The sequence below is a fragment of the Prionailurus viverrinus genome, chromosome B1 (genome assembly GCF_022837055.1).
Source record: "Prionailurus viverrinus isolate Anna chromosome B1, UM_Priviv_1.0, whole genome shotgun sequence".
Taxonomy (NCBI): domain Eukaryota; kingdom Metazoa; phylum Chordata; class Mammalia; order Carnivora; family Felidae; genus Prionailurus; species Prionailurus viverrinus.
The window spans coordinates 52,917,051-52,940,233 of NC_062564.1; the positions used below are offsets into that span (position 1 = coordinate 52,917,051).

The window sequence follows — 23,183 nt, forward strand, 5'->3', positions numbered from 1 at the left end:
TCTTCTTGGAAAGTGCTGGCTCCCCATCCTCTTTGGAGAACTAACAAAGGCACATTCATTTTTAAATAATCTACCGTTTTATCTTTATTACTCTCTAAAATAAAAATTTAAATATTAATTTTAAAGCAAAATTTGCTTAGGGCAAAAATTAAATAATAATCAAATAATATAAAGTGAAAGATCCCACCCTTTAAAAATTTCATGAGACTTTTTTGAAACTTGTTTCCTTTCCAAAATGACCTAAGCTTGGACGCCGTGCGAAATCAACTCAAAAAAGGTTTTGCCCGAACCACCCAAAGTTCTCCTATTCAGGAATTTAACTTTTCACTATAGTTGCCTGTCTCCATTAGACAATAAACGTTCCCAAACGCGGTTTGCTGGTCTCCACCAGGTGCTCGATCTCTGCCTTTCTGTGCCCCTCTCTCCCTTTCTCCCGCCGTTTACGCCCAACACGCGGCCACCCCCTCAGGGGAGGAGCCTCGCGCCCTCCCCAGCCAGAGCAGGGCCCCGCCCCCTGCGCTCTCCATCCCCCCCCTCGGGGGCGGAGTCCCGCTCCACCGCACGCCCCGGCCGAACACCGGAGCCCTGCCCCCCTGGGGGAGGAGCCTGGCGCTACCCCGCCCCTCCCCGCCTCGGGATCTGGACCTGCTTCTCCCGGGGCCGTTCCGCGGGTAGAGCCGGGCGCACGCCAGCCTTCGCGTCCTCTCCGTCCTGTGCTCGGAAGCGGCGCCGCGGTCCTGGGGCGGGCTGAGGGGTGCGGGCCGCAGCCGGTGAGTTCCGCCGCCCGCCCTCGCCGTGGCCCGCGCCTGCGGGGAGGGAGGAGCAGGCCGGGACGGCGCAGGCCCCCTGCGCAGCGGTGCGCGGAGCCCCTGCGGCCGGGAGTGCCCGGTTTTCCCGCGGCCTGCGCGGGGTCGTCACCAGCTACCTGCGCGACGACGCAGTGACCGACAGTTTTAGAAGCATCCTTTCCGGAATCCGCACCCGCGGCCCAATTTTTTGGTTGGTTTGTTTACCGCTGTGCGTCCCTGCATTTACCCCTGGGAGACTCCCCTCCGTGCCCTTCAGCCCTGTCTCTGCGCCTGCCCATCTCCCTGCCTCACCCTGAGAGGCTTGGGGAAAAGTAGCCATTTTAGAGCCACCCTCGGGGAGTGAGTGGTTTACCTCAAGAAGGGAGGACGCCCTGAAGCCCCTCTCCGCTGCCTCTTTCGGCTACGAAGCCATTAACCAGCCTCACGGCAGTTAGCCTCTCTAAGGAGGGGCCTTGAGAGTAGGCAAGATGTCCCCATCAAATCTTTGTCCTTTCCCCTTCTGGTCCCTTCAGGCTATGGCAGAGGTAACTTGCTGCCCAGTTTTACATCTCCATAAGTATACCTAAAAGAAATACGCCCCTGTGTCAAGAAATTTCAAAGGGTAAGTGCATTTCAGATGGACGCTTTTCCAGAAACTTCCTCCGTTGGAGATGGCCTGGGTACAGAGAGCTGGTTGAGGTTTAGGTCCGCTCCAGTCTGGCAGGGCTCCTTGCAATCCAGAGCTTTTTGTCAGTAAAGCCTCTCCAGTATCTTGAAGGCCTGATTAAGGGAAATAGCACTACTTTTTAGCGAATCTAAAGCACCATCAAATTTAAAATACACATTATTGAACGTGCTGCTAATTAAACTATGAGAAAGCATGCATATAGTAAGAGGCATCCCCATTTTGGAAAACTTTAAATGTTTTTTAGAACTGCTGAAATACGATAGCTCCCACCATGCCAGGTACCTACTTAGTTCTTTGGGGTTTTGTCATACTTACAGAGTCTTGTGCAGGTGAGGAAATGGATGGTTAAGTAGTGTGCCCTGGTTAAGGGGAGGGGTGGGGTGGGGAGGGACTCCTAGCTGCAGGAAACCTGGGTACAGGCCACTCAGACTCAAACATCTGAATGTTTATACGTAAACTCTGAGTGAACTTGGGTGATTGGGGGCAGAGAGAGATGGGGGTCACAGATAACCAGGGTTAAAACAACCCCAGCTGTTTGCAGTTACCAGGAATAATTATCTGTAGTTAAGCTGGATGTGGCCTCTCCCTGCTCGGAAGGAACATGACCCCCTGTCTGCACTTGTCATGGTTCTGAGCTCTGTATTTGTCATCACACACACAGAACCCCTACTAGTGGGGTGGTCCTGGGAAGACCACATCCACATCTGTGTCTCTGTGTCCCTTACAGCCTTCTCTTCCATCACCATTTCTCCCCTAAAAGTGGGGAGAGAAATCAGCAGCAGTGGGTTGGAATAATTTTGCTGAAGGGGGAGGACAGGGAAAGTGTGGAGAGGAGTCTGGGGCCCACAGTGCAGGCAAACTACCTAGGGCCAGCTCCCGTCCAAGCCGCCACAGGAGCAAAGTGGAGGCTCCCATGACGTGATGCCTAGCATGCTGTTGGTGTGTAACAAGTTTGCTGCATGAAGAAAGGAGAAGGAAACTGGGCCATTACTGGGGAACTGGCCCACACCCTGGCACAGTTCGTCCTTCTCTTTGATCTGACCCCTCTTCTCAGCCGCACTCTCTTTTTGGCCATCTATACTCTTCAAGCTGATGGCAAAACACAGCTTCTTGGAACTTGGCACCCATAAAAAATGCTAGAGAAAAGCTAGCTTCTTTTCCCCACTTCTGCCTGCAGGGATGCCAGAAGGACCATCTGTGAGGAAGTTCCACCACTTGGTCTCCCCCTTTGTGGGGCAGCAGGTGGTCAAGACAGGGGGCAGCAGTAAGAAGCTAAACCCTGCCAGCTTTCAGTCCCTGTGGCTCCTAGACAACCAGGTGAGTTGATTTGGGCTTGATACCTCACATAAATGGGCTGGCTCCATCAGTATGTCCTGTGACCCCCATAGAATTTATCTCTAGGGGCGCCTGGGTGGCTCAGTTGGTTGTGTGTCTGACTTCGGCTCACGTCATGATCTCGAGGTCTGTGAGTTCGAGCCCCGCGTCAGGCTCTGCTCTGACAGCTAGGAGCCTGGAGCCCGCTTCCCATTCTCTCTCTCCGCCTCTCTCTCTGCCCCTCCCTTGCTCATGCTCTGTCTCTCTCTCTCTGTCGAAATAAATAAACATTAAAAAAAAAAAAAAAAGAATTTATCTCCAGACTTGCCATGCTGTCGCTTCCTTGAGCCCAAGACAGCCACGCTAAGACCCCATGCAGCCTCTCCTCTGAAAGAGCATAGCCTTCTGATCTAGATTCCGGTTGACTCATCCTTGCCCTGAGCATAAGTCAGAATTGCCTCAAGGAGGGTCCCAGGGCTCCTGTGGTCTGACTTGTGGCTCTTCCTCTAGGCCTGCTTCTTACCCTGCCCTAAATCTCACTTCCAATCATATTGAACTATCTGGAGCTCCTCTACCAATCCTTCTTGCTCAGGGTTTTGACATGCTGTTCCCCTGCTTGGGCAAGTCTTCCTTTTTTCCCCAAATCTGCCCCATTCCTATCCTTTCATGTGACCATGGTAATTCCTCATTTTCAGGATTCAGCCTTGCCATCACATCCTCTGAGAAGCCTGGCCTGCCTGCTCTAAAGCTGGGGAGAGACTTCTCTGTGCTTCCAGGCCCCCCCACCCTGAAAGGCAGGGGGGGGGGAGTGGGGGGTCCTCCAATTGAATTTGTTTTACTTGTTGAATGGAGGAGACAGATAAATAGGTCAGGGCCTGTGCCCTCATCAGTATTGTATGCCTAGCACTAAGCTGAGTGCCTGCTCTTAGGAGGCATATGTATGGTAATTACCTATAGAAAAAATAAATCAGCTCTGGTGTTTAGCTGTGTGCTCCTAAGCAAATTGCTTAATCTCTTAGCTCTAGTTTCTGCAATCGTAAAATGGGGATAAATCACTTACCAGTTAAAATTGTATTAAACCGACTTTATGCCTGGCACAGATAGGTGTTCCATAAATGCTAATTCTCTTTTTTCCACCTTACCCTTCACACACCCCCCTCAGGTTATAAAACCATTCTTGGTTAGAACTGAAAGAGGTCTTCTAGAACTTCACGTATATTTTCAACGTTTGGAGATGGGGGCTCAGAGAGGTAGAACTCTCAACCCAAGTTGACATAGCTACCTGGAAGCCAGGTCCCCTGACTTCCAGGTCGGTGCTCCTCCCACGGGAGCCTTTGGACTCTTTGACCAGATGCTACACTGCAAAGTTTGCAGGGGCAGGATTATATCCTTTCACCTCTGGATCACTAGCACTTAGCCCGTGCCCGCCACAGAACTAGCTCTCCGAGAATATATATGGAATGGCTGAGTGGACTGAAGAATGTGTGGAAAAGGAAATCTCGAGACGGAACTGGGAGCCAGTTTCCTAGAAAACCAAGGTAGAAATTGGGTGTTGTGGAAGCCTGAGAACCCTGCGGGACATGGCCTTGGGGAACAGCCTGGCATGTGGGTGGTAAGTTCTCATCACTGCACTTCCTTCTCGGCACGTCTCCCTCCTAAGGGTCCAAGAGTCGAATTTGGAAAGTAAGACCTGGATGGACAACAGAGGAAACTGTTAGGTAACAGTGAACGGGAAGGAGAAGAGCATATGATTAAGCCCCATTTGAGGGCCTCAACAGAGAAGAGGTCCTTGGGGCCTAGAGTAAAAGACTTCATGAAGGAGGTGGGATTTGAGTTGGACCTTGAAGGATGTAGGAATTTCGATGGACCAAAAGGAAAAGAAGGGCATTTCAGGTTTCTGAAGCAGTTACAGACAGGAATGAGAACAGTGGGCTGATGAAGCAGGAAAAGATTGGCCCCACTCTGTGCCACCTGTTTTTCTGGCATGTCACTTTCCCTGTCTTTCCTTGTTGGTTCTCCAGTTTCTATATCTGGAATTGTGTTTGATTACTCATGACAGATTCAGAAGAACAGCTTATTCATGTCTGGAGGTTCCTCCCTGCCACCCCCCGCCCCCCTGCTCCCCCCTTCACTTCCTTGACATAATGGGAAGTCTAGAGGAGGCAGTCCAGAGTGGTATGGGAACAACACAAGATCATTAGGCATCAGGTTCTCTGCTTTCCCCTCCCTGGGGTGTGACCCTCATCCTCATGATGATAACATGGCTGCTGGGATTCCAGCCATTACATTCTAGGCAGGAAGAAAGGGGGATAGGGCAGAAGGGACCTGAAAGCTGCTTGTTCACCTGTTTTATTTTACTATTTTTTTAAGTTTATTTATTTTGAGAGAGAGAGTGGGGGAGGGGCAGAGAGAGGAGAGAGAGAATCCCAAGCAGGCCCCCTCACTAACAGTGCGGTGCCTGATGCAGGGCTCCATCCCACAAACTGTGAGATCATGACCTGAGCTGAAACCAAGAGTCAGACATTTAACTGACTGAGACACCCGGGCTCTCCATGGTTCACCTGATTTAAAGAGCTTTTCTGGAAACCACATTTGACCACTCCTGCATATGTATCACTGGCTGCCCCATCTCTAAGGGAGTCTGGGAGACAGAGATTTTTAGCTGAGAATATTGAGGTTCCCATAATTCAGCAGGTTTGTCAGTAGGGAAGAGGAGAGAGGGAGCTTGGGAGGCAGTCAACAGTCTCCCTACACCAGGTTCCATATCTTTGTTTTTCCCTCTCATTTTGCAAAGCACACACTCCAGGAGCTGCCTGAGAAAGAGTGCATGGGGGATAAGTATTGAGTCCTTACATGGCTGTTAATGTTTCTATTCCATCCTTTTTGGGTGGAGTGGGATATCTAATCCAACCCCCCTACATACTTAGACTTTTAACCAATCCTCTAATTAAAAAAAATCTGTAGCAGCCTTACTGAGATATAATTGACATAACATACAATTCAGCCATTTAAAATGTGCAATTTGGTAGTGTTTAGTATCTTCACATAGTTTTACAACCATCACCACAATTGATTTGAGAACATTATCATCTCCCCAGGAAGAAACCCTGTGCCTGTTAGCAGTCACTCCCCATTTCACCCCAACTTTCCACCCGTAGCCCTAAACAACCATTAATCTATTCTCTGTTTCTATAAATTTTCCCCCGTCTTTTTTTTTAAACATTTCACATATATGGAATCATGCAACATGTATTCTTTTGTGACTGCTTTTACTGAGCATAATGTTTTCAAGGTTCATCCATGTTGTAGCATGTGTCAAGAATTTCCTTTTGAAATAATGAGTTTCCAGAGGGAAAGAGTGGAGACTTACTCATCTGTATGCCCCTCAGAGCCTAGCGCACTGCCTGGCACATTGTATAAGCTCAATTAATGGTCAGTTAATTGAAGTAACAACAATTTCACAGGAATTTAAAAGAGGGACAGTAGAAATTGCCAACAGTGTCTTGACCTAGGCATTTTTTGACCTGATGAATGTTTTGATCCTCAGGGGCATTTGACAGATACAGCATTATACCAACATTGGTGAATTTTCATCAAGAGGGTGTTTTCTGGAACAAAGCCTGTTTTTGCCCACTTAATTCTTGCTCACTTTTTTATGTAGCTCAGTTAAAGCTGTTTCTAATATGTGGCAGCAAACTGCCGTGCTCAGACTTGCAGATGAGTTATTCTGGAATTATTTAGAAAGGTAATGCCCTCTTTTAGGGAGAGGATTTCGAAGAACTACAGTTATAATGTGTATACTCACTGACAAATTGGAGATGACATCAGAACTGTGTGATCTCTAAGTATGTACTTTGGGTGGCTGAAAAAGCAACATAGGCGATTCCATTATTGACGCCGGGTGTTTTGGTTTTGCCTGAATTTCAAATCATGCAGATCTGGCTCATCCTGGAATCTGGACATGCATATTACATACTAGGACTAGAAATATGAAAACAGAATATGAAGCAGCTGGAACATTCTTTTACATACATTTCCCTTTCTCCTCTTTTACTGAAATCACTTTTATTGGGATGAGGTGAATTATTTTCCTTATTACATTTTATATACATTTTATGGTTTGATTCATGGATCAGTTTTTGTTGATCGATACTCCAGTTTTTATTGATTATAGTTTTTTATTGTGAGTTCTCTTGTGGTTTCTTCTAAACCCAATTTCAGTGAGTTGAGAAGTACCAATTTTTACGATGTGTAAAATACATTGTATATTTAGAGTGTACACAATACAGTACTTTAGCTGCTGTCGATTTGTGTGGTGTGTGTGCTGGCTATTTCTAACAAAGAAAAGGTATTAATTAAATACAAGAATGACAATTTGCATTTACTTCTTAGCCAATCCGTGAAAGCATTTCCCCTCAGGAATCCTAGGGGGGTCCTGCTGTATAGCATGGATCTGTGTCGTTGCTAATCTAAGTCTTCTGCTTTCAATCACTTTGAAAACTGTGTGCTGACTGCCCACACCTTTTGAGTGGAGAGCAAAAGGCAAGTTCAAAACATTCAACTTGGGAGAGCTTCATGGAAGAGGCAAAAAGGGATAAATTTGCATTCAAAGAGATACCTGCGTACCCCTTTTCTCGTCTTCCCTTCTTTGGGGCTGTAAGCCTGTCCCAGTCCATTCAGACTACTTTAGCAGAATACCACAGATGAGGTGACTTATCAACCACAGAAATTCATCTCTCACAGTTCCAGAGGCTGGAAATCCAAGATCAGACAGCCTGGCGGCTTGGGTGTCTGGCGAGGGCCTGCTTCCTGGTTCATAGACCGCCACCTTCTTGCTGTCCTCACCTGGTGGAAGGGGTATGGGAGCTCTCTGGGGTCTCTTTTAAGGGCACTAATCCCATTCATGAAGACTTCACTCTCATGACCTAATCATCTCCCAGAGGCCTCACCTCCAGATACCATCACACTGTGGGTTAAGTTTGACTGTACAAATGTGGGGAGAACACAACTCCATAGCAAAGGCTTAGATCACTTTCATTTTTTTCAGGTCCATGGAAAGAAATTATTCCTTAGATTTGATCCAGATGAAGAACTTGGGTCCCTTGGCAACAACTCACTACCGGAGCCTCTGCAGGAAGGAGAGAAGAAGGAAGAGGCTGAGGACCAAAAGCAGGCCTTGGGGCCCAGCAGCCGGGAAATCAACCGGTCCTCTCAGTCCCTGGAGCGTGTTGTTCCCAGTGGAGACAACGGTTTGGAGTGTTTGCGGGGAGACACTCCCGCAGAAGGTGCTGAGAGGTGGCTGCAGGTCAGCTTTGGTTTATTTGGCAGCATTTGGGTGAACGAGTTCTCCAGAGCGAAGAAAGCAAACAAGAGGGGTGACTGGAGGGACCCCATTCCAAGGTAATGGCGTGGTTGAGTGGGCTGTGGGCTGTGGCTCTGCAGTGTTTAACACAACGCCCCCGTGCAGGCTTGGGGCTAGGCTCTGTGGGCTCACTCACGTGGCTATCCTCCCTGCTCTCCAGCTGCACACTTCCTAGGAGAGAGAAGACACTTCTGTGTCTACCCATAGTAGACAGCAGTCTGTGGTCTGTACTCAGAGAGCACAGGAAACATACTGGGGCAGCTTAGAAAAAAGGAAGAACTTCCCCCACAGGCGTGGCTCCTGAAGGTGGGATGGCTCTGAAGGACATTTTATGGCTTGACTAGTGCACTGTGAGAGCAATGCCTTGGTGTGTAAGTCTCTGTCCATTTCCAGGATTATTTCCTTAGTACAGATTCCCAAAGGAGTCATTGCTGGTCACGGAGAACACGCATTCTCATGGCCTTGCAGAAGTGCTCACACTTGGCTGGATTCTTTTATATTTATATATATGTGTATATGTATATATAAAGCTTATAGATATATAGATCTGTAGATATGATCTATAGATATAGCATATATATATTATACATTTTTTTCCATGGGGGTAAAATATGTTGGTCAGAGTTTAATGGATAATTTGTCCTGAGACCTTGAAAACTTACAAATCAGGGGTGCCTGGGTGGCTCAGTCGGTTAAGTGTCTGACTTCAGCTCAGGTCACGATCTCGCGGTCCGTGAGTTCAAGCCCCCGTCGGGCTCTGGGCTGATGGCTCAGAGCCTGGAGCCTGCTTCCGATTCTGTGTCTCCCTCTCTCTCTGTCCCTCCCCCGTTCATGCTCTGTCTCTCTCTGTCTCAAAAATAAATACACGTTAAAAAAAAATTAAAAAAAGAAAACTTACAAATCAGAATGCACATCTCAGCACTGTGGGAAGGGACAACCAGGTAGTCCTGAGGCTGAGGCTGAAGCCCCTGTGCACTCTCAGAAGACAGATAATGAAGATTAAGTTTACTCTTATTATGATGCCCTTACTTTATGCAAGTCTCAATATTTTAAGCCACACAGTATGTGCACAATCGCAGATAATGGCGGGGAAAATAATGCCACTAAGTAAATTCGCAACAAAAGATTTCATGTGTCTGTTTGCCATCTGGATGTCTTCTTTGGAAAAGGGTCTGTTCATGACTCCTGCCCATTTCTTCACTGGATTATTTTTGTGTGTGTGGGGGGGTGTTGAGTTTGATAAATTCTTTATAGAATTTGGATACAACCCTTTATCTGATATGTCATTTGCAAATATCTTCTCCCATTCCATTGGTTACCTTTTAGTTTTGCTGATTGTTTCCTTCACTGTGCATAAGTTTTTTATCTTGATGAGGTCCCAATAGTTCATTTTTGCTTTTGCTTCCCTTGCCTCTGGAGACATGTCAAGTAAGAAGTTGATGCAGCTGAGGTCAAAGAGGTTGCTGCCTGTGTTCTCCTCTAGGATTTTGATGGCTTCCTGTCTCACATTTAGGTCTTTCACCCATTTTGAGTTTATTTTTGTGTATGGTGTAAGAAAGTGGTTCAGTTTCATTCTTCTGCATGTTGCTACCCAGTTTTCCCAACACCATTTGCTAAAGAGGCTGTCTTTTTTCCATTGGATATTCTTTCCTGCTTTGTTGAAGAGGAGTTGGCCATACATTTGTGGGTCCATTTTTGGATTCTCTGTTCTGTTCCATTAATAAACATATTTGCTTTTGTGCCAGTACATACAGTCTTGACGATTACAGCTTTTTGTAATACAGCTTGAAGTCGGAATTGTGATGCCTCCAAGCTTTGGTTTTCTTTTTCAACGTTACTTTGGCTATTCGGGGTCTTTTTATTTATTTATTTTGAGAGATAGATTGAGATTGTGCACAGGGGAGGGTCAGAGAGAGGGAGAGAATCCCAAGCAGGCTCCAATGCTGTCAGCACAGAGCCTGAACATGGGGCTCGATCCCACAAACCATGAGACCATGACCTGAGGTAAAATCAAGAGTCAGATGCTTAACTGACTGAGCCACCAGCACCCCAGGGATCTTTTCTTTAAAGCTTCTCTTGCCAAGTCATATCTGTTTTTTTTATTCTTCATGTTTTATATTTTCCTTTGTCCCCCACTCTACTCTTTTTCTTAATTAGGCTTACCAGAGTTTTATCAACTTTGTTCGTCTTTCAAATAAATAATACTAGTTTTATATACTCTATAAGGGAAGAGTGTCTACTCATTTTCCAAATGTTTGAGTGGGGTCATCATTTTGTTGTCATTTTATTACTGGATTATGATCAGGACAGTCAGCCTGTAAATTTTCTACTTTAGGCATCTGTTAAGATCTGTAGCCAAACACATCATTGATCTTTGCTTACATTTTTATGTACATAAATGAAGATCAACGTAAAACATTATGAAACTGTTAAGAACAGGTTATTGCTTTGAAAACTCAAATTTTCTCTATCCTTGCTTATTTTTTTATTTAATACGCCAAATGTGGGAAGAAGAATGTTAAAATCCTCTAGGGTGATTGTGGTTTTATAAAGTTTCTCCTTGTCTTTCTAGTGTGTTTATGTGTTTGCTGCCCTTTTGTTCAAGGCATCAAAGTCTCTGACTCTCATAGGTTCTTTGCAGCTTTATTATTAAATAATAACATACATTCTAGTTGCCTTTAATCTTGAATTCTGCCTTTCCTGATGTGAATAATGCTACTCTGGTTGGCCCCCCATTTGGTCTTTTTCCACTTAGTTATAGGCATGCTTTTTTCATTGATGTTAGGTATGTTTCTTATAAACGGTGAACATCTGGCTTTCGTATCTTATTTCTTTTTAAGTTGACTCATTTATTCTGAGAGAGAGAGAGAGTGTGCAGGGGAGGGGCAGAGAGAGAAGGAGAGAGAATCCCAAGCAGGCTCCACACCAGCAGCCCAGAGCCCGACACGGGGCTCCAACCCACGAACCATGAGATCGTGACCTGAACCAAAACCAAGAATCGGATGTTCAATTGACTGAGCCACCCAGGTGCCCCGGCTTTGGTATCTCTTTAAAGTCAAACCGAAACTGTGTTTTGGAATGGGGTAGCCGCAGTATTTGGATTTCTTCCATTTGCCACTTTATTTTATCTTGTTTCTTTCCTTCTGTTGGATTTTTCAAGTTTTTTTTTTTCCTCTTTTTAACTCATGTTAATTTGGAAGTGCTTCTGTTCATCTCCTTTCTATTGCTAATAATCTTGACTTTAAATTAGACCTGCGTTTTTTCTTAGCTAATAATGACTGCGTTTTAAACAACATTAAGTGAATGACACCTGTCCCTAATTATTGAAACTGGTTTTTTGCTCACTCTCCTTCATCCTTCTGAGAGGAGACCTTTAAAATGTTTGTACTTCACTGCTGCTTTTCTTGTCATATCCACCCTATCTCCTGCGTTTGCTGAGATCGTTTAGAACCTTAGTTCCAGGTTGTTAACTATATAATAGTATTAATTATGTGTAGGTAAATTAATTAATATTAAAAACACATGAACATGGGTATCTTCTGATTCAAGAATGCCTTCCTAACACATTACAGTTCTCCGGTGTACTACTGTATAGTCCGCTTAGATCTCACAATAAATATTACACAACCCAGTGCTGCCCCTTATGACCCCCCCCCCTCTTTTCATCTCCCCTTGGCTTGAGGTCCCTGCTGCTCTCATTCCCATTGGACAGTTAGTCTTCCTTGAGTAGTTAACCTTAGTTGCTATGGTAGATGTGTCTCTGAGTCCTCTTCCTCTGAAGTTGTCCCTTCACTTCCACCTAAGGTGCCAGCTACGTCAGATATGTGGATATTCCCTTTCAGATGTGGAGTCCGTTTGCGGTCTGATTATCTGCCCTCACAAAGTAACCCATTGTTTCTTTATCAAAGTTCCTAAAGTTTCTCCTCTGTCCTTGGAATTCAGGAAGCCCCTGGGAGTACGTGTGGGTATGGATTTCTCAGTAAATCTTGCCTGGACTGGGAGTGGTACCTCTTTAGCATTCATTTCTCTGTCCTTCTTAACAAACTGTGTTTTGTGCAGGTAGCCACACCTGCTGGGCTTTAAGACTTTTCTGTGTGTTCCACACTGTCTTCAGTGAACATACATGTATTGCTATGATCAGAGAAATGAAGCGATACAGATGTCTTCTTTTAATCACCGCATTTAGCCCTGAGATTTTTCTGATGCTGGCAGAGCCATCCCTTTTCTATTCTGGGATCTTAGCTTCCCTGGGTTAATCTTTTTTTTTTTTTTTTTTTGGTTAATGTTTATTTCTGAGACAGAGACAGAGCATGAGTGGGGGAGGGGCAGAGAGAGAGGGAGACACAGAATGGGAAGCAGGTTCCAGGCTCTGAGCTGTCAGCACAGAGCCTGATGCGGGACTCAAACCCACAAACCAGGAGATCATGACCTGAGCCGAAGTCATTCACAACCGACTGACCCATCCAGGTGCCCCATGGGTTAATCTTGACTGTGGAGTGGGAGCACTATGGATGTCTGGCCTGACTCTCGAGTGGGAACTGTGTGTATGCATGCGCTGAAATGTATGGACTTACGATCTTTTCTTTCTTCCCAGGTTGGTCCTGTACTTTGGCGGTGGCGGCTTCCTGGCATTTTATAATTGTCAGATGGCTTGGAGCCCTTCCCCAGTGGTCATACCCGCTTCTGACATCTTGTCCGAAAAGTTCCATCGAGCACGAGCCTTGGAAGCTCTGAGCCAGGAGCAGCCTGTCTGCTATACACTGCTGGACCAAAGATACTTCTCTGGTTTAGGTATGACTGATGGGAGAGGGAGGAGACCACTGTCCCCTGCCCCCCCCACCCCGAAGTGTGCCAGTATTGCTGGTCTTGAGGCGGTCATTTAATCTCTTCAGCTTCACTTCCCTCATCTTTAAACTGAGGGAGTTAGATTAGGCAATTTCTAACTTCTCTCCTAGCTGAAGAATTCGTATCCTAATTATATTATAAGCTGGAGTCTGCCGGTGGCCACAGTCCAGTGTAACTTCCTAAGGGGCAGGAGCCCTGTCTTCTTCCTCCTTGAATGCTCCACTGCCCGGTGCGGTGCCTGGCACCCGGCAGGTACTCGATCACCTGATCGGTATCTGCTGGGAACTGAGAGCTGTACAGTTTGCTAAGGGAGAGCACCGCGTTCGCTGGTGGGGCCTCTCTTGGGCAGGTGGAGCTGCCTGCTGGCCAAAGCACACAAGCCTCAGGCCTCCTCTGGGAGCTTAAAAGACATGACCGAGGAAGCAGGTTCCCTCTCTCTGTGCAAGGGTCATGAGCAATGAAACTGTGAGCGTTTTGAGGCGGGGAGAGCTGAACACTGTGAAAACTAGAACAGCCTGAACTAGAAAAACTTACTGTTCTTCCTGCTTCAGCAGAAGAATTAGTGCACCTGTGATTAGCTGCTGAGGCAATCGAGGGAGCCGGTGATGACAAAATCACCTCATAGCCGAGGCCTCGTGTTGCCTGCCGCAGCCACAGCTCACCTCGTGAGCAGGGAGGAGGCCCAGGGGCTCACCAGACAGCGGCCTCGCATTTTCACAGTAAGACTGTGGGAGTCCCTGAGCCCTGAGGAATAAAGAGACCCTTACAAGTAGCCTTTGGGATATTTATAGCGGGAGCTAATGCTCTACTAACTAGTCATTATTACTAACCATAGTAATAACAGCCAACATTTTTTCAAGTGACTCTAATATGCCAGGCACGTGCTTTCATTCTTACTGTTTCTCTGTAGGATACTTATTACTTTTCCCTTTATTCAGATGAAGCAACTAAAGCAGAGGACACATTGCAGATAAATGGTACAGCTGAGCCGTGAATCCGGTTTGCCAGTGAATTGGTCATCCATCCAGTCCACACATGCTGAACACTTGCCTTCTGCCACACTCAGCTTCCCCTCTTAAGGAGGTTATTAATGGCCCGGTGAGCATGGACTCAGGTCACCACAACTTAAGATAGATTGTGGCAAATGCCTAGTAGAGATTAAAGAAAGTGTGCTGCTGGAACATTTTGAAGAGAATCAGTTAACTGATTCTGGAAGGAGGGCTCAAGGCTGACTTCAGAGAATGTGGCAGCAGTAGAAAAATAATGAAATAATACCTCTTAAACACTTTCTACTTCAGGCATTATGCTTGACATTTTAAATAATAACAGCTAATATTTATTGAGTATTTTCTGTGTACCAGCCACAGTGCTCAGCATTTGTGCTTGTGTGTGTGAGAGAGAGAAAGAGAGAGAATTCTTGTTTACTGCTCACAAAAGCAGGTAACCAAGCCCCATTTTACAGCTGAGGAAAGTGAAGCTTACAGAAGTTAAGGAACTTGCCAGAGTTACATAGCTAGGATCTGGTTGAGCAGGGGTTCAAAGGCAGATGGTCAGGTTCCATAGCCTGTTTTGATAACCTCTTTGCTGTAACATGGACCATGCCTAAGTTTACTTCATTCTGTCTTCACAGCAACCTTAAAGGTAAGTATTAGCAAACCCGCTTGGCAGACAGGAAGTTGACTCAGGATATGTGACTTGCCCAAGAGCCTCCAGTCCGTGGTAGAGCTGGCTCCAGGTCTCCTGGAGGAGCCCCCGCCGCCATCCAACCAGCTTCAGTTTGCTCTGCTAACTTTGCGGACCGAGCTCCTCATGGATCTGTTCTTTTTCCTTCCCTTGCCCTCTCCCTGCCTCCTCCCAGGGAACATCATTAAGAACGAAGCCTTGTACAGAGCTGGGATCCATCCCCTTTCTCTTGGTTCCCTCCTTAGTCCTCCGCATCTGGAGGCCCTGGTGGATCACGTGGTGGAGTTCAGTGCCGACTGGCTTCGGGGCAAGTTCCAGGGCAAACAGCAGCACACGCAGGTCTACCAGAAGGAGCAGTGCCCCGTCGGGCACCAGGTTATGAAAGAGGCATTTGGGCCTCCAGGTGGCTTCCAGAGGCTCACCTGGTGGTGCCCGCAGTGCCAGCCCAGGCTGCCACCTGACGAGCAAGAGCAGGGCCGGCTCTCCTAAGGCTCTCTAGCCCCTTCTTCATAACACTTTGCCCTGCAGGGGCTGATTCCTGAGTGTCAGGAAAGCGGGCACTGTCAGTATGTGGGACTGGGCACAGGAAGTGGAGGGCAGCGTGGGGCGGGGGCGGGGGGCGGGTGTCAGTACCATTGCTGTCCATCTCTCTGGTGTTCTAAGGCACTTTCTACAGGGTTAGATTTTTTTCTTTTCTCTAGTTTTGGTTAATTCTTCTTATCTAATTCTGCCATTGTGAAAGATGAGAAAAATTATGGCAACGGTAAAGGGAGAAACCTCCCAGTGGGGCATTGAAAGTGATAGCATATGGAGAACAGCTATGCCTCCACATTGCTTTGCAGGCCTTTGGTTTTGTTTTTGAAAGCTTGGTTGGTTTTCAGGCCCTCCATTTGGAAAAAGGAGTTGTCTCTCTTTGTTCCCCTAGAGGGATCCAGGGATGAGGATGGAGTAGCACATGAGGGTAGTGACCCACCTGGATCCTTTCCTGTGGGATGGAGACCCCGAGAGAAGAGTGGGAGGAAGAGAGGGACCAGGAATTGACCACCTTCCTGCCATGCCCAGTGGGCTTAAGAGAAAAGCTGCTTATTTCCTCCTTAAGGTGTTGATATGTTGAACAGTGCAGGAATCGAGGATTGTGGAGACACGTTGTCAGGTTGTTAGCAACATGTCCAAGAAACGAGGACAGTGACGTGAAAATAAAGCTCTTTGTTCTTTTCCGTTGTTGTCTTTATTTGGTAGTCAGGGCTCTCAGGCTGTAAATACCTGAGCTCTCGTGAAGGCGGCTGTGTAGGACTGGCTGAGTTGGTCCGACGGGTCTGCTGAAAAGGAGCAGGGCAGGGAGGGGGTGAACACACACCTGCTCTTCTGCCCGTAGGTGTGCTGCATTGCCATGAAATGTGGCAGAGCACAGGTGGATTTATTTCCATGCACCAACCTCTGGGCTGTAGAAGACAGTGATTTGCATGAGCAAAATGGAAAAACAGTAAATATTTTAAGGCTTTCCTTTACATTCATCTCTTATGTCATCAAGAGTTGTTAACACTGGGGAAAGCCACTTTATGGCAGACCTGTAACCTGTAGGGACAGTTAACATGTACTGAGTACTTTGTGAGGAAAGCTGTTAGCCCAGCTATTGCCATATAATCTGCAAAAAAACCTTTCGTGGAGATAAGTACTCACTGTTACAGTCTTTGTTTTATAGGTGAGGAAACAGAACTCTAGACTAGAGGCTGAGGAAGTTGCTTAAGATCACACAGTTAACAGAGTTCAAGGGCACACACATATCACTCACAACTTTGTGGTTCCTTCTGTACAGGCCTCTATAACTGTGCCCCCGTACTGACCCAGGTGATGACTGACATCAGTAGGGGTATGTCCCTGAAAGTAGCCAAGTTTCCTTCGATGCAGCACCTCTGAAAATATGACCTTAGGAAGAAGCATCACCCCTGATGTCTCGCAAATGAAGGGTTCTGTCATCAGATAATGCCTTATTCCCCTCGTGGTGCTTTGTGGACCTCATAAAAGGCTCCCAGAAATTCTGCAATGAAGCAAAGTGCTCTTACTTTGCCCACTGTTTCCAAACCTTATTTTACCATGAAACGCATTTCACCTTTACTCCTCCTTGGAACAGAGTGTGGAAAAGGCAAACTTCTTCAAGCACCATTTGAATCTGCTCTCACATGTGCCTCTCCACTGTCTGTTTATCCTTTGGATCATTGCCTGCAACCAATATCAACAACCCCATTCAGTCATGACTTTTTTTTAAAGTTTATTTTGAGAGAGCACACAGGCAAGTGGGGGAGGGGCAGAGAGAGAGAGAGAATCCCAAGCAGGCTCCCCACTGTCAGTGCAGAGCCCGATGTGGGGCTCAATCTCGTGAACCGTGAGATCCTGACCTGAGCTAAAATCAAGAGTCAGATGCTTAACCGACTGAGCCACCTAGGTGCCCCTCAGTCATGACATTCTTATATCCAATCTAAATCATTTCTGCTTTCTTTGTATTTCTTTCATAAATATCTTACACAATTGTACCTTAGTTACCTTTTATACTTTACAGAAGTGCCATTCTTTCGGCCTTAGGCTGTATATGAGTCAGCTAGGGTTGCCTGACAAAATAGTATGGCGTGGGAAACTTCACAGAAATTTGTGCTCTCATGGTTCCAGAGCCTGAAGTCTACCATCAAGGTGCCAGCATGTCAGTTTCTCCTGAGGTCTCTCTCCTTGGCTTACAGCTGCCTTCTTGGTGTCCCTACAGGGACTTTTCTCTATGTGCAGGTACTAACTGGGGTCTCTTGCTCTCCTTAGAAGGATACCAGTCCTGTATATGGGTTAGGGCCCCACACTTACGACCGCATTTAACCTTAGTCACCTCTTTAAAGGTCCTATCCTAATATCCCACATGGCAGGTTAAGACTTCAATGTAAGAGTTGACTGGGGAGAGAAATGGGGGTATTTAACTTAAATTAGTTTGTAAAACCCAACTTCCAGACTGGATACTGTGAAAATAACTATTTGAGTAATAGACTGCTTTTTGTATCTATAAGAATTATTTATCCACTCTTGCATGTATGTGTGTGCATGTATATATATTATATGAAAATGTTATGTGTGTGTATGTGTATATACATACGCATATACGTATATATATGTTTCCTGAATTCAAATTTATCTTTCTAACTCACGTGGAAAAACCTGAGTGTAAAATATTAGGTATGAGCTAGGGCAGTGACGAAGTCCAGACTGTTTCCTCTAAGTCAACATCTTATCAGTACACTTGGTCCAGAGTACAAGAAGGGGAATGGCTTGGGAAGGTTCTAGAGACACGGGAGGGTTGGGCACTGTGGCCTGTGTGTGGGTCTATCCCATTGTGATTGGTAGAAAAGGAAGGAGAAAAACGCTGTGGCTGCTGTTGATAAAAGAAGTGACAGAACTGGAAACAGCAATGGGAATGGAACGGAGGGGAGGTGCAAGGGCAGTCACGGGGTCGAGCTCCTAGGTGTCTAGATGTGGACACTCGAGGCCGGGGTTGGAGAGGGAGAGCTGAAGATAGCTCAAGCCTGGCGCCTGAGCTAGAGGAGCTTCCCCACTGACCGATAGGGAAAATCAGCGAGGAGGTGAGCAGGTTCTGGGGAGAAGATCAAACTTGAGGCATGTTGAGCTGGAGGCACCTGTACGGCACCGGAGCTGGGGAGGACAGCGTAGTTTGGAAGTAGACCTGGCCCTCCATAAGTGCGGGCCGGGCTGGGAGGTACGGATGTGAGAGCTTTCCTCATAGCATGATGCTCAGTTAGAGAAGGTTAACAAGGGCCATCACATATCATGAGAAAAGATGGCGGTCACAGTGGGACCTTAGAGAATGTCTTGTGTTTAAGCGGCAAGAGCAGAAAGAGAAGCCAGTCAATGAAAGATCAAGTATAACAGGAGGAAAAGTCAACTTCAAGTAGAAGCTGATAGTCAACTAGCTCATGCCAAGTTGAAGGAGGAGAATGAGAAGAGGCCTTTGGATTTGCCAATCAAATGTGAGGTCATGAGAGCCTTCAAGAGAACAATTGCACAGGGTGGCAGCCAGTCTAAAGGGGCTCAGAACTGCACGGGAGCTGAGGAAGTAGAAGTGATGAGGATGGTGTGCCCTTCAAGAAGGTTAGTCTTGAAGGAAATGAGAACGAAGAGGTCAGGGAGGAGATACTTATTAAAGGCTGGATATTGGGGCACCTGGGTACTTCAGTCGGTTAAGCATCTAACATCGACTCAGGTCATGATTTCAGGATTCATGGGTTCGAACCCTGCCTTGGGCTGTGTGCTGACAGCTTGGGGCCTGGAGCCAGCTTTGGATTCTGTGTCTCCTTCCCTCTCTCTATCCCTCACTTGCTCATGCTCTGTCTCTCTCAAAAATAAATTTAAAGAAATAAAACATTTAAAAAATTAAAATAAATAAAAGGTGGATATGGTGTGAGGATTTGTACGTAATTAGTTGAGAGGAAAAACTAGACAGCACAGTAGCGCTGGCACTTAAAGATGACCAGGCAAGGATAGGAAGAGAAAAATAGATCCGGAGGAAATTTGCTGAAGGTGAGATCTCTTTAAGTACAAAGGAGGAGGGGGCGAGTTTTATAATAGCTGGGAATTTAGAGCCACTTAGGGTTCAAGGGAAGGGTTGTAGAGCCACACTGAACACGCAGGGTGAATTGCTCTACCTCCCGACTTTCTCCAGCAGTATCCAGTAGCCAAGGCTCCAAAACAATGAAATGGATGTTGTATTAACCCACATCTGAAAGTAGCCTGGGTAAGAATGGTAGAAGGCCAAGAAGGTGAATGAGAATCTTTATTATTTAAAGTGTTTTTATTATCTTTTAAATTACAGATATCAAAAGATTCAAGTGATAAAGTTTACAGAATAGGGACACTTCTTCAATGGCTCAGTTGGTTGCATATCTGACTCTTGATTTTGGCTCAGGTCATGATCTGTTTGCGAGATCAAGCCCCCGGGTCAGGCTCTTCGCTTGCTGACAGTGCAGAACCTGCTTGGGATTCTCTCTCCCTCTGCCTCTCCACCCCCCCACCCCACCCCCACTCACATTCTCTCCCTCTCTGAAATAAAATAATATAAACTAAAGTAAGATAAAATAATAAAGCTTATAGAAAAACATGGAAGAATCATCCTTACATCTGCTCTGTCCTCTCAGGAGGACTTCTTATTTCTCTGACTTCACTGACTTACCTAAAGTCTGTAGAATGGGGAAGATACAGCACCTACCAACAGTTGAGTTGTAGGTGTTGCTGTTGGCACCATCAGAACTTCATCAGAATTACACAGACTGGGGGCGGCGGGGGGGGGGGCGCCTGGGTGGCTCAGTGGGTTGAGCATCCGACTTCAGCTCAGGTCACGATCTCACGGTTCATGGGTTCGAGTCCCATGTTGGGCTCTGTGCTGACAGCACAGAACCTGGAGCCTGCTTTGGATTCTGTGTCTCCCTCTCTCTGCCCCTGCCCTGCTGTGTTCTCTCTCCTTCTCTCTCAAAGAATACATAAACATTAAAAAAAAAAGAATTACACAGACTGGGTTCTGCATGGAAGAAATGTGGAAGCAGAAATGTGGAGAGCTGACAGAAACCACAGCTACCATGCTCCCTTCTAAGATTTTATTCATCATGGCAGGAGGGTGTCAGAAAGTTTTAGTTGGTCCTGAAAGGAGGGAGGAAGGTGTGGCATAAGTGGAGTGAATGGGAGCTAGAAAAGAGGTGATGGTGGTACAGAAACAACAGCAGGGGGGGGGGGGGTGGGTAGAACAGTGAAAGTACTCTTATCCTGTGCCTTTTGGATGGAAGGAGAGGCTTTTGCTTGACAGAATTGCAGGTGAGGGATGGGATTCATAGAGGGAGAGACCAGGTTTCACTTAGAAGTAAGGAGAGGTGAGATTTGTATTCAACAGATTTAGGGGAAAGATTTATTTATCTCATGAGCTGGAGTTATGTGATGACTGACATTGTGAAAAACTTGGTATTTAGTGTTGTGTTTCAGTGGCCCTAGCCATTCAATAAATTTTTTTCTTTTTCTTTTTCTCCTTTTCTTTTTCTTGTCCTCTCCTCTCCTCTCCTCTCCTCTCCTCTCCTCTCTCCTCTCCTCTCTTTCTCTTCCTCTCTCTCTCTTTTTTAAAAATGTTTGTTTATTTTTGAGATAGAACACGAGTGGGGTAGGGGCAGACAGCAAGGGAAACAGAGAATCGCAACCAGGCTCCAAGCTGACAGCAGAGAGCCTGATGCAGGGCAAACTCACAAGCTGTGAAATGTGACCTGAGCTGAAGTCAGACACTTAACCAACTGAGCCACCCAGGTGCCCTGTAATAAAGATTTCTTAAATGGCTTCTAAGTGCTGGGTCTGGGAACACAAGGATAAAAAAGACAAGAAAACCCCTACATTAGTAGCAGGAGGCTGGCTTATTACAAAAAGCATTAAAAGTGTTTCAGTAGGTTATGGAAAAAAAATGTTGTGTTCAGGGTGGGGAGGATAAGTGAGTGCTGATCTTGTGTTCTAAAAGTTCCAGTACAGAGGCGCCTGGTAGTCTTAGTGGAGCATTTGATTCTTGATCTTGGGGTTGTGAGTTCAAGCCCCAAGTTCGGTTTGGGATTGCTTAAAAATAAAATCTTTTAAAGGGGTGCCTGGCTGGCTCAGCCAGTGAAGTGTCTGACTCTTGATTTAAGCTCAGGTCATGATCTCACAGTTCACAGGTTTGAGCCCAAAGTTGGGCTCTGTGCTGACAGCATGGAGCCTGCTTAGGATTCTCTCTCTCCCTCTCTCTGCCTCTTCCCAACTCACGCACTCTAGCATACACACTCTCTCTCTCCCAAAGTAAATAAACTTTAAGCCGTATATATAACATATAAAATCTTAAAACAAGTAAATTAAAAAAATGAAAATAAAAGTTCTAGTACGGTCCCAATTTCAAGCATTGTTATTCCACAGAAAGTAGTGGAGGTTTTGTTATGTGGCAAGCACTGTGCCAGGTGTTACATTTTGACATGGTCTCTGGCCTTGAGTTCACAGTGAAGAGACAGAAAAGAGATTTTGGACCACACCAATTTCAAGATGAGAGCATCCGATGAACATGATCCAAGTACTAAGGTTTATGAAAATAAAGACTACTGAAATAAGAACAAATGAGGCCCTTTATTCAGAGCTTGCTATATAGCAAGGGCATCAGCCACTGTCACTTGTCATCCGCATCTGGCAGAGACTCAGGCAGGGGAGTGGGAAAGCTTTATAATGAACAAAAAGGAAGGACTCAGGTGTGCTGACTGGAGGATGTTGTCATAGAGAAGCTGGAAGCAGGCTACCTGGCAGCTGGGTATCTTACGCGATTTCTTTGGCTTTCTGTGGTTGTTCTTGAGTTGAAAGGAAGCGCAATAGAGAAGTTACTGACCTGGTCCTGACTATTCTGGGCCTACTGCTGCAGAGGTTGTGGGTCAGTGTTGCTATGGTATATGGTCTGGCCATTGACTATTTGTATACGTAGTCTCTGGTTGGGCACACAGGTCAGACTCAGGGAGCTGGATTAGGATTCAACCATGTCTCTCATAAATACCAGCACCATTACGCAACCGTGTCTGGTGTGGTGCCTCTGGAAGCTCTTTGGGGTCAAAGCTCACCTTGCTCATCTTTGTTTTTTTCAGTGCCTGCCACATTGCTGATGTTCGGTGGATGCCTGTTGAATCTAAAGAACAGATAATGGTGAGGCCAGGGAACTTCAGAAAAGGATTTCCGAAGGAGGGGATTCCATTTAAGCTGTAATGAACGTGAGGTGGGTGGCTAGATGAGGAGCAAGGGAGAGCATGCTAGAGGTGAATTACTGGGGCCGAGACTGGGGTATACTGTGGCCTGTTTGGGGTCTGCAGGTGCTGCCAGGGCTGGGTCAGGGCTAGAAGTTAGGGTAGTGATGGGATAGAAGGTGGCTAAAATCCAAAAAAAGGAATGGAGGTGCCAAATGATGAGAGAGCTTTCTTTCTTTCTTTCTTTTTTAAAGTTTATTTATTTTGAGAGAGACAGAGAGCAGGGCAGAGGATCTGAAGTGGGCTCTCGTGAACCTCGAGATCATGACCTGAGCCGAAGCTAGACGCTTAACCGACTGAGCCACCCAGGCACCCCGAGAAAGTTTTTATTACATGCCAGAATCATTAATATTATTGAAAGGCATTTCCTTTGAGGAATTTAAAATTGAAGAATTGTAGGCAAGAGGGTAATATAATGAATTGTGTGTTTTAAATAAATTAAGCTGTCACTAGGCATGCATGGAGAGAGAGAGATGCGAAGTTGATTTCAAAATAGTTTGGGAGAGAAGATGGGACTTAAACCAAGATGGATCAGAGAGGAGAGATTAAGACAAGAGATGTTTGTTTCTTGGACTCTAGACTTGATGAATGATTTCAAAGGGGACAAGTTTAGGGAAAGGAGGAGTGAGGGATGACATCTGGATTTGATAATTTGGCAGCTGAGAGGTTGTTAGTGCTAT

The 23,183-nt window shown here is 46.1% G+C and overlaps 1 protein-coding gene across 2 annotated transcripts; it reads left to right on the top strand.

Annotated features, from left to right (window-relative positions):
• The first annotated feature begins 628 nt into the window (after positions 1-628).
• NEIL2 (nei like DNA glycosylase 2) lies at positions 629-15,896 on the top strand. 2 transcript variants are annotated; one of them, XM_047857106.1, is made up of 5 exons: positions 629-770; positions 2,654-2,793; positions 7,838-8,190; positions 12,747-12,943; positions 14,856-15,896. In XM_047857106.1, the coding sequence occupies exons 2-5, from the start codon at positions 2,656-2,658 to the stop codon at positions 15,167-15,169; spliced, it is 1,002 nt and encodes a 333-aa protein (XP_047713062.1). In that variant the 5' UTR covers positions 629-770; positions 2,654-2,655; the 3' UTR covers positions 15,170-15,896. The 2 variants fall into 2 exon arrangements, with proteins under 2 accessions (XP_047713062.1, XP_047713063.1); XM_047857107.1 differs by lacking the exon at positions 629-770 and adding an exon at positions 798-999.
• The last annotated feature ends 7,287 nt before the right edge of the window (positions 15,897-23,183 follow it).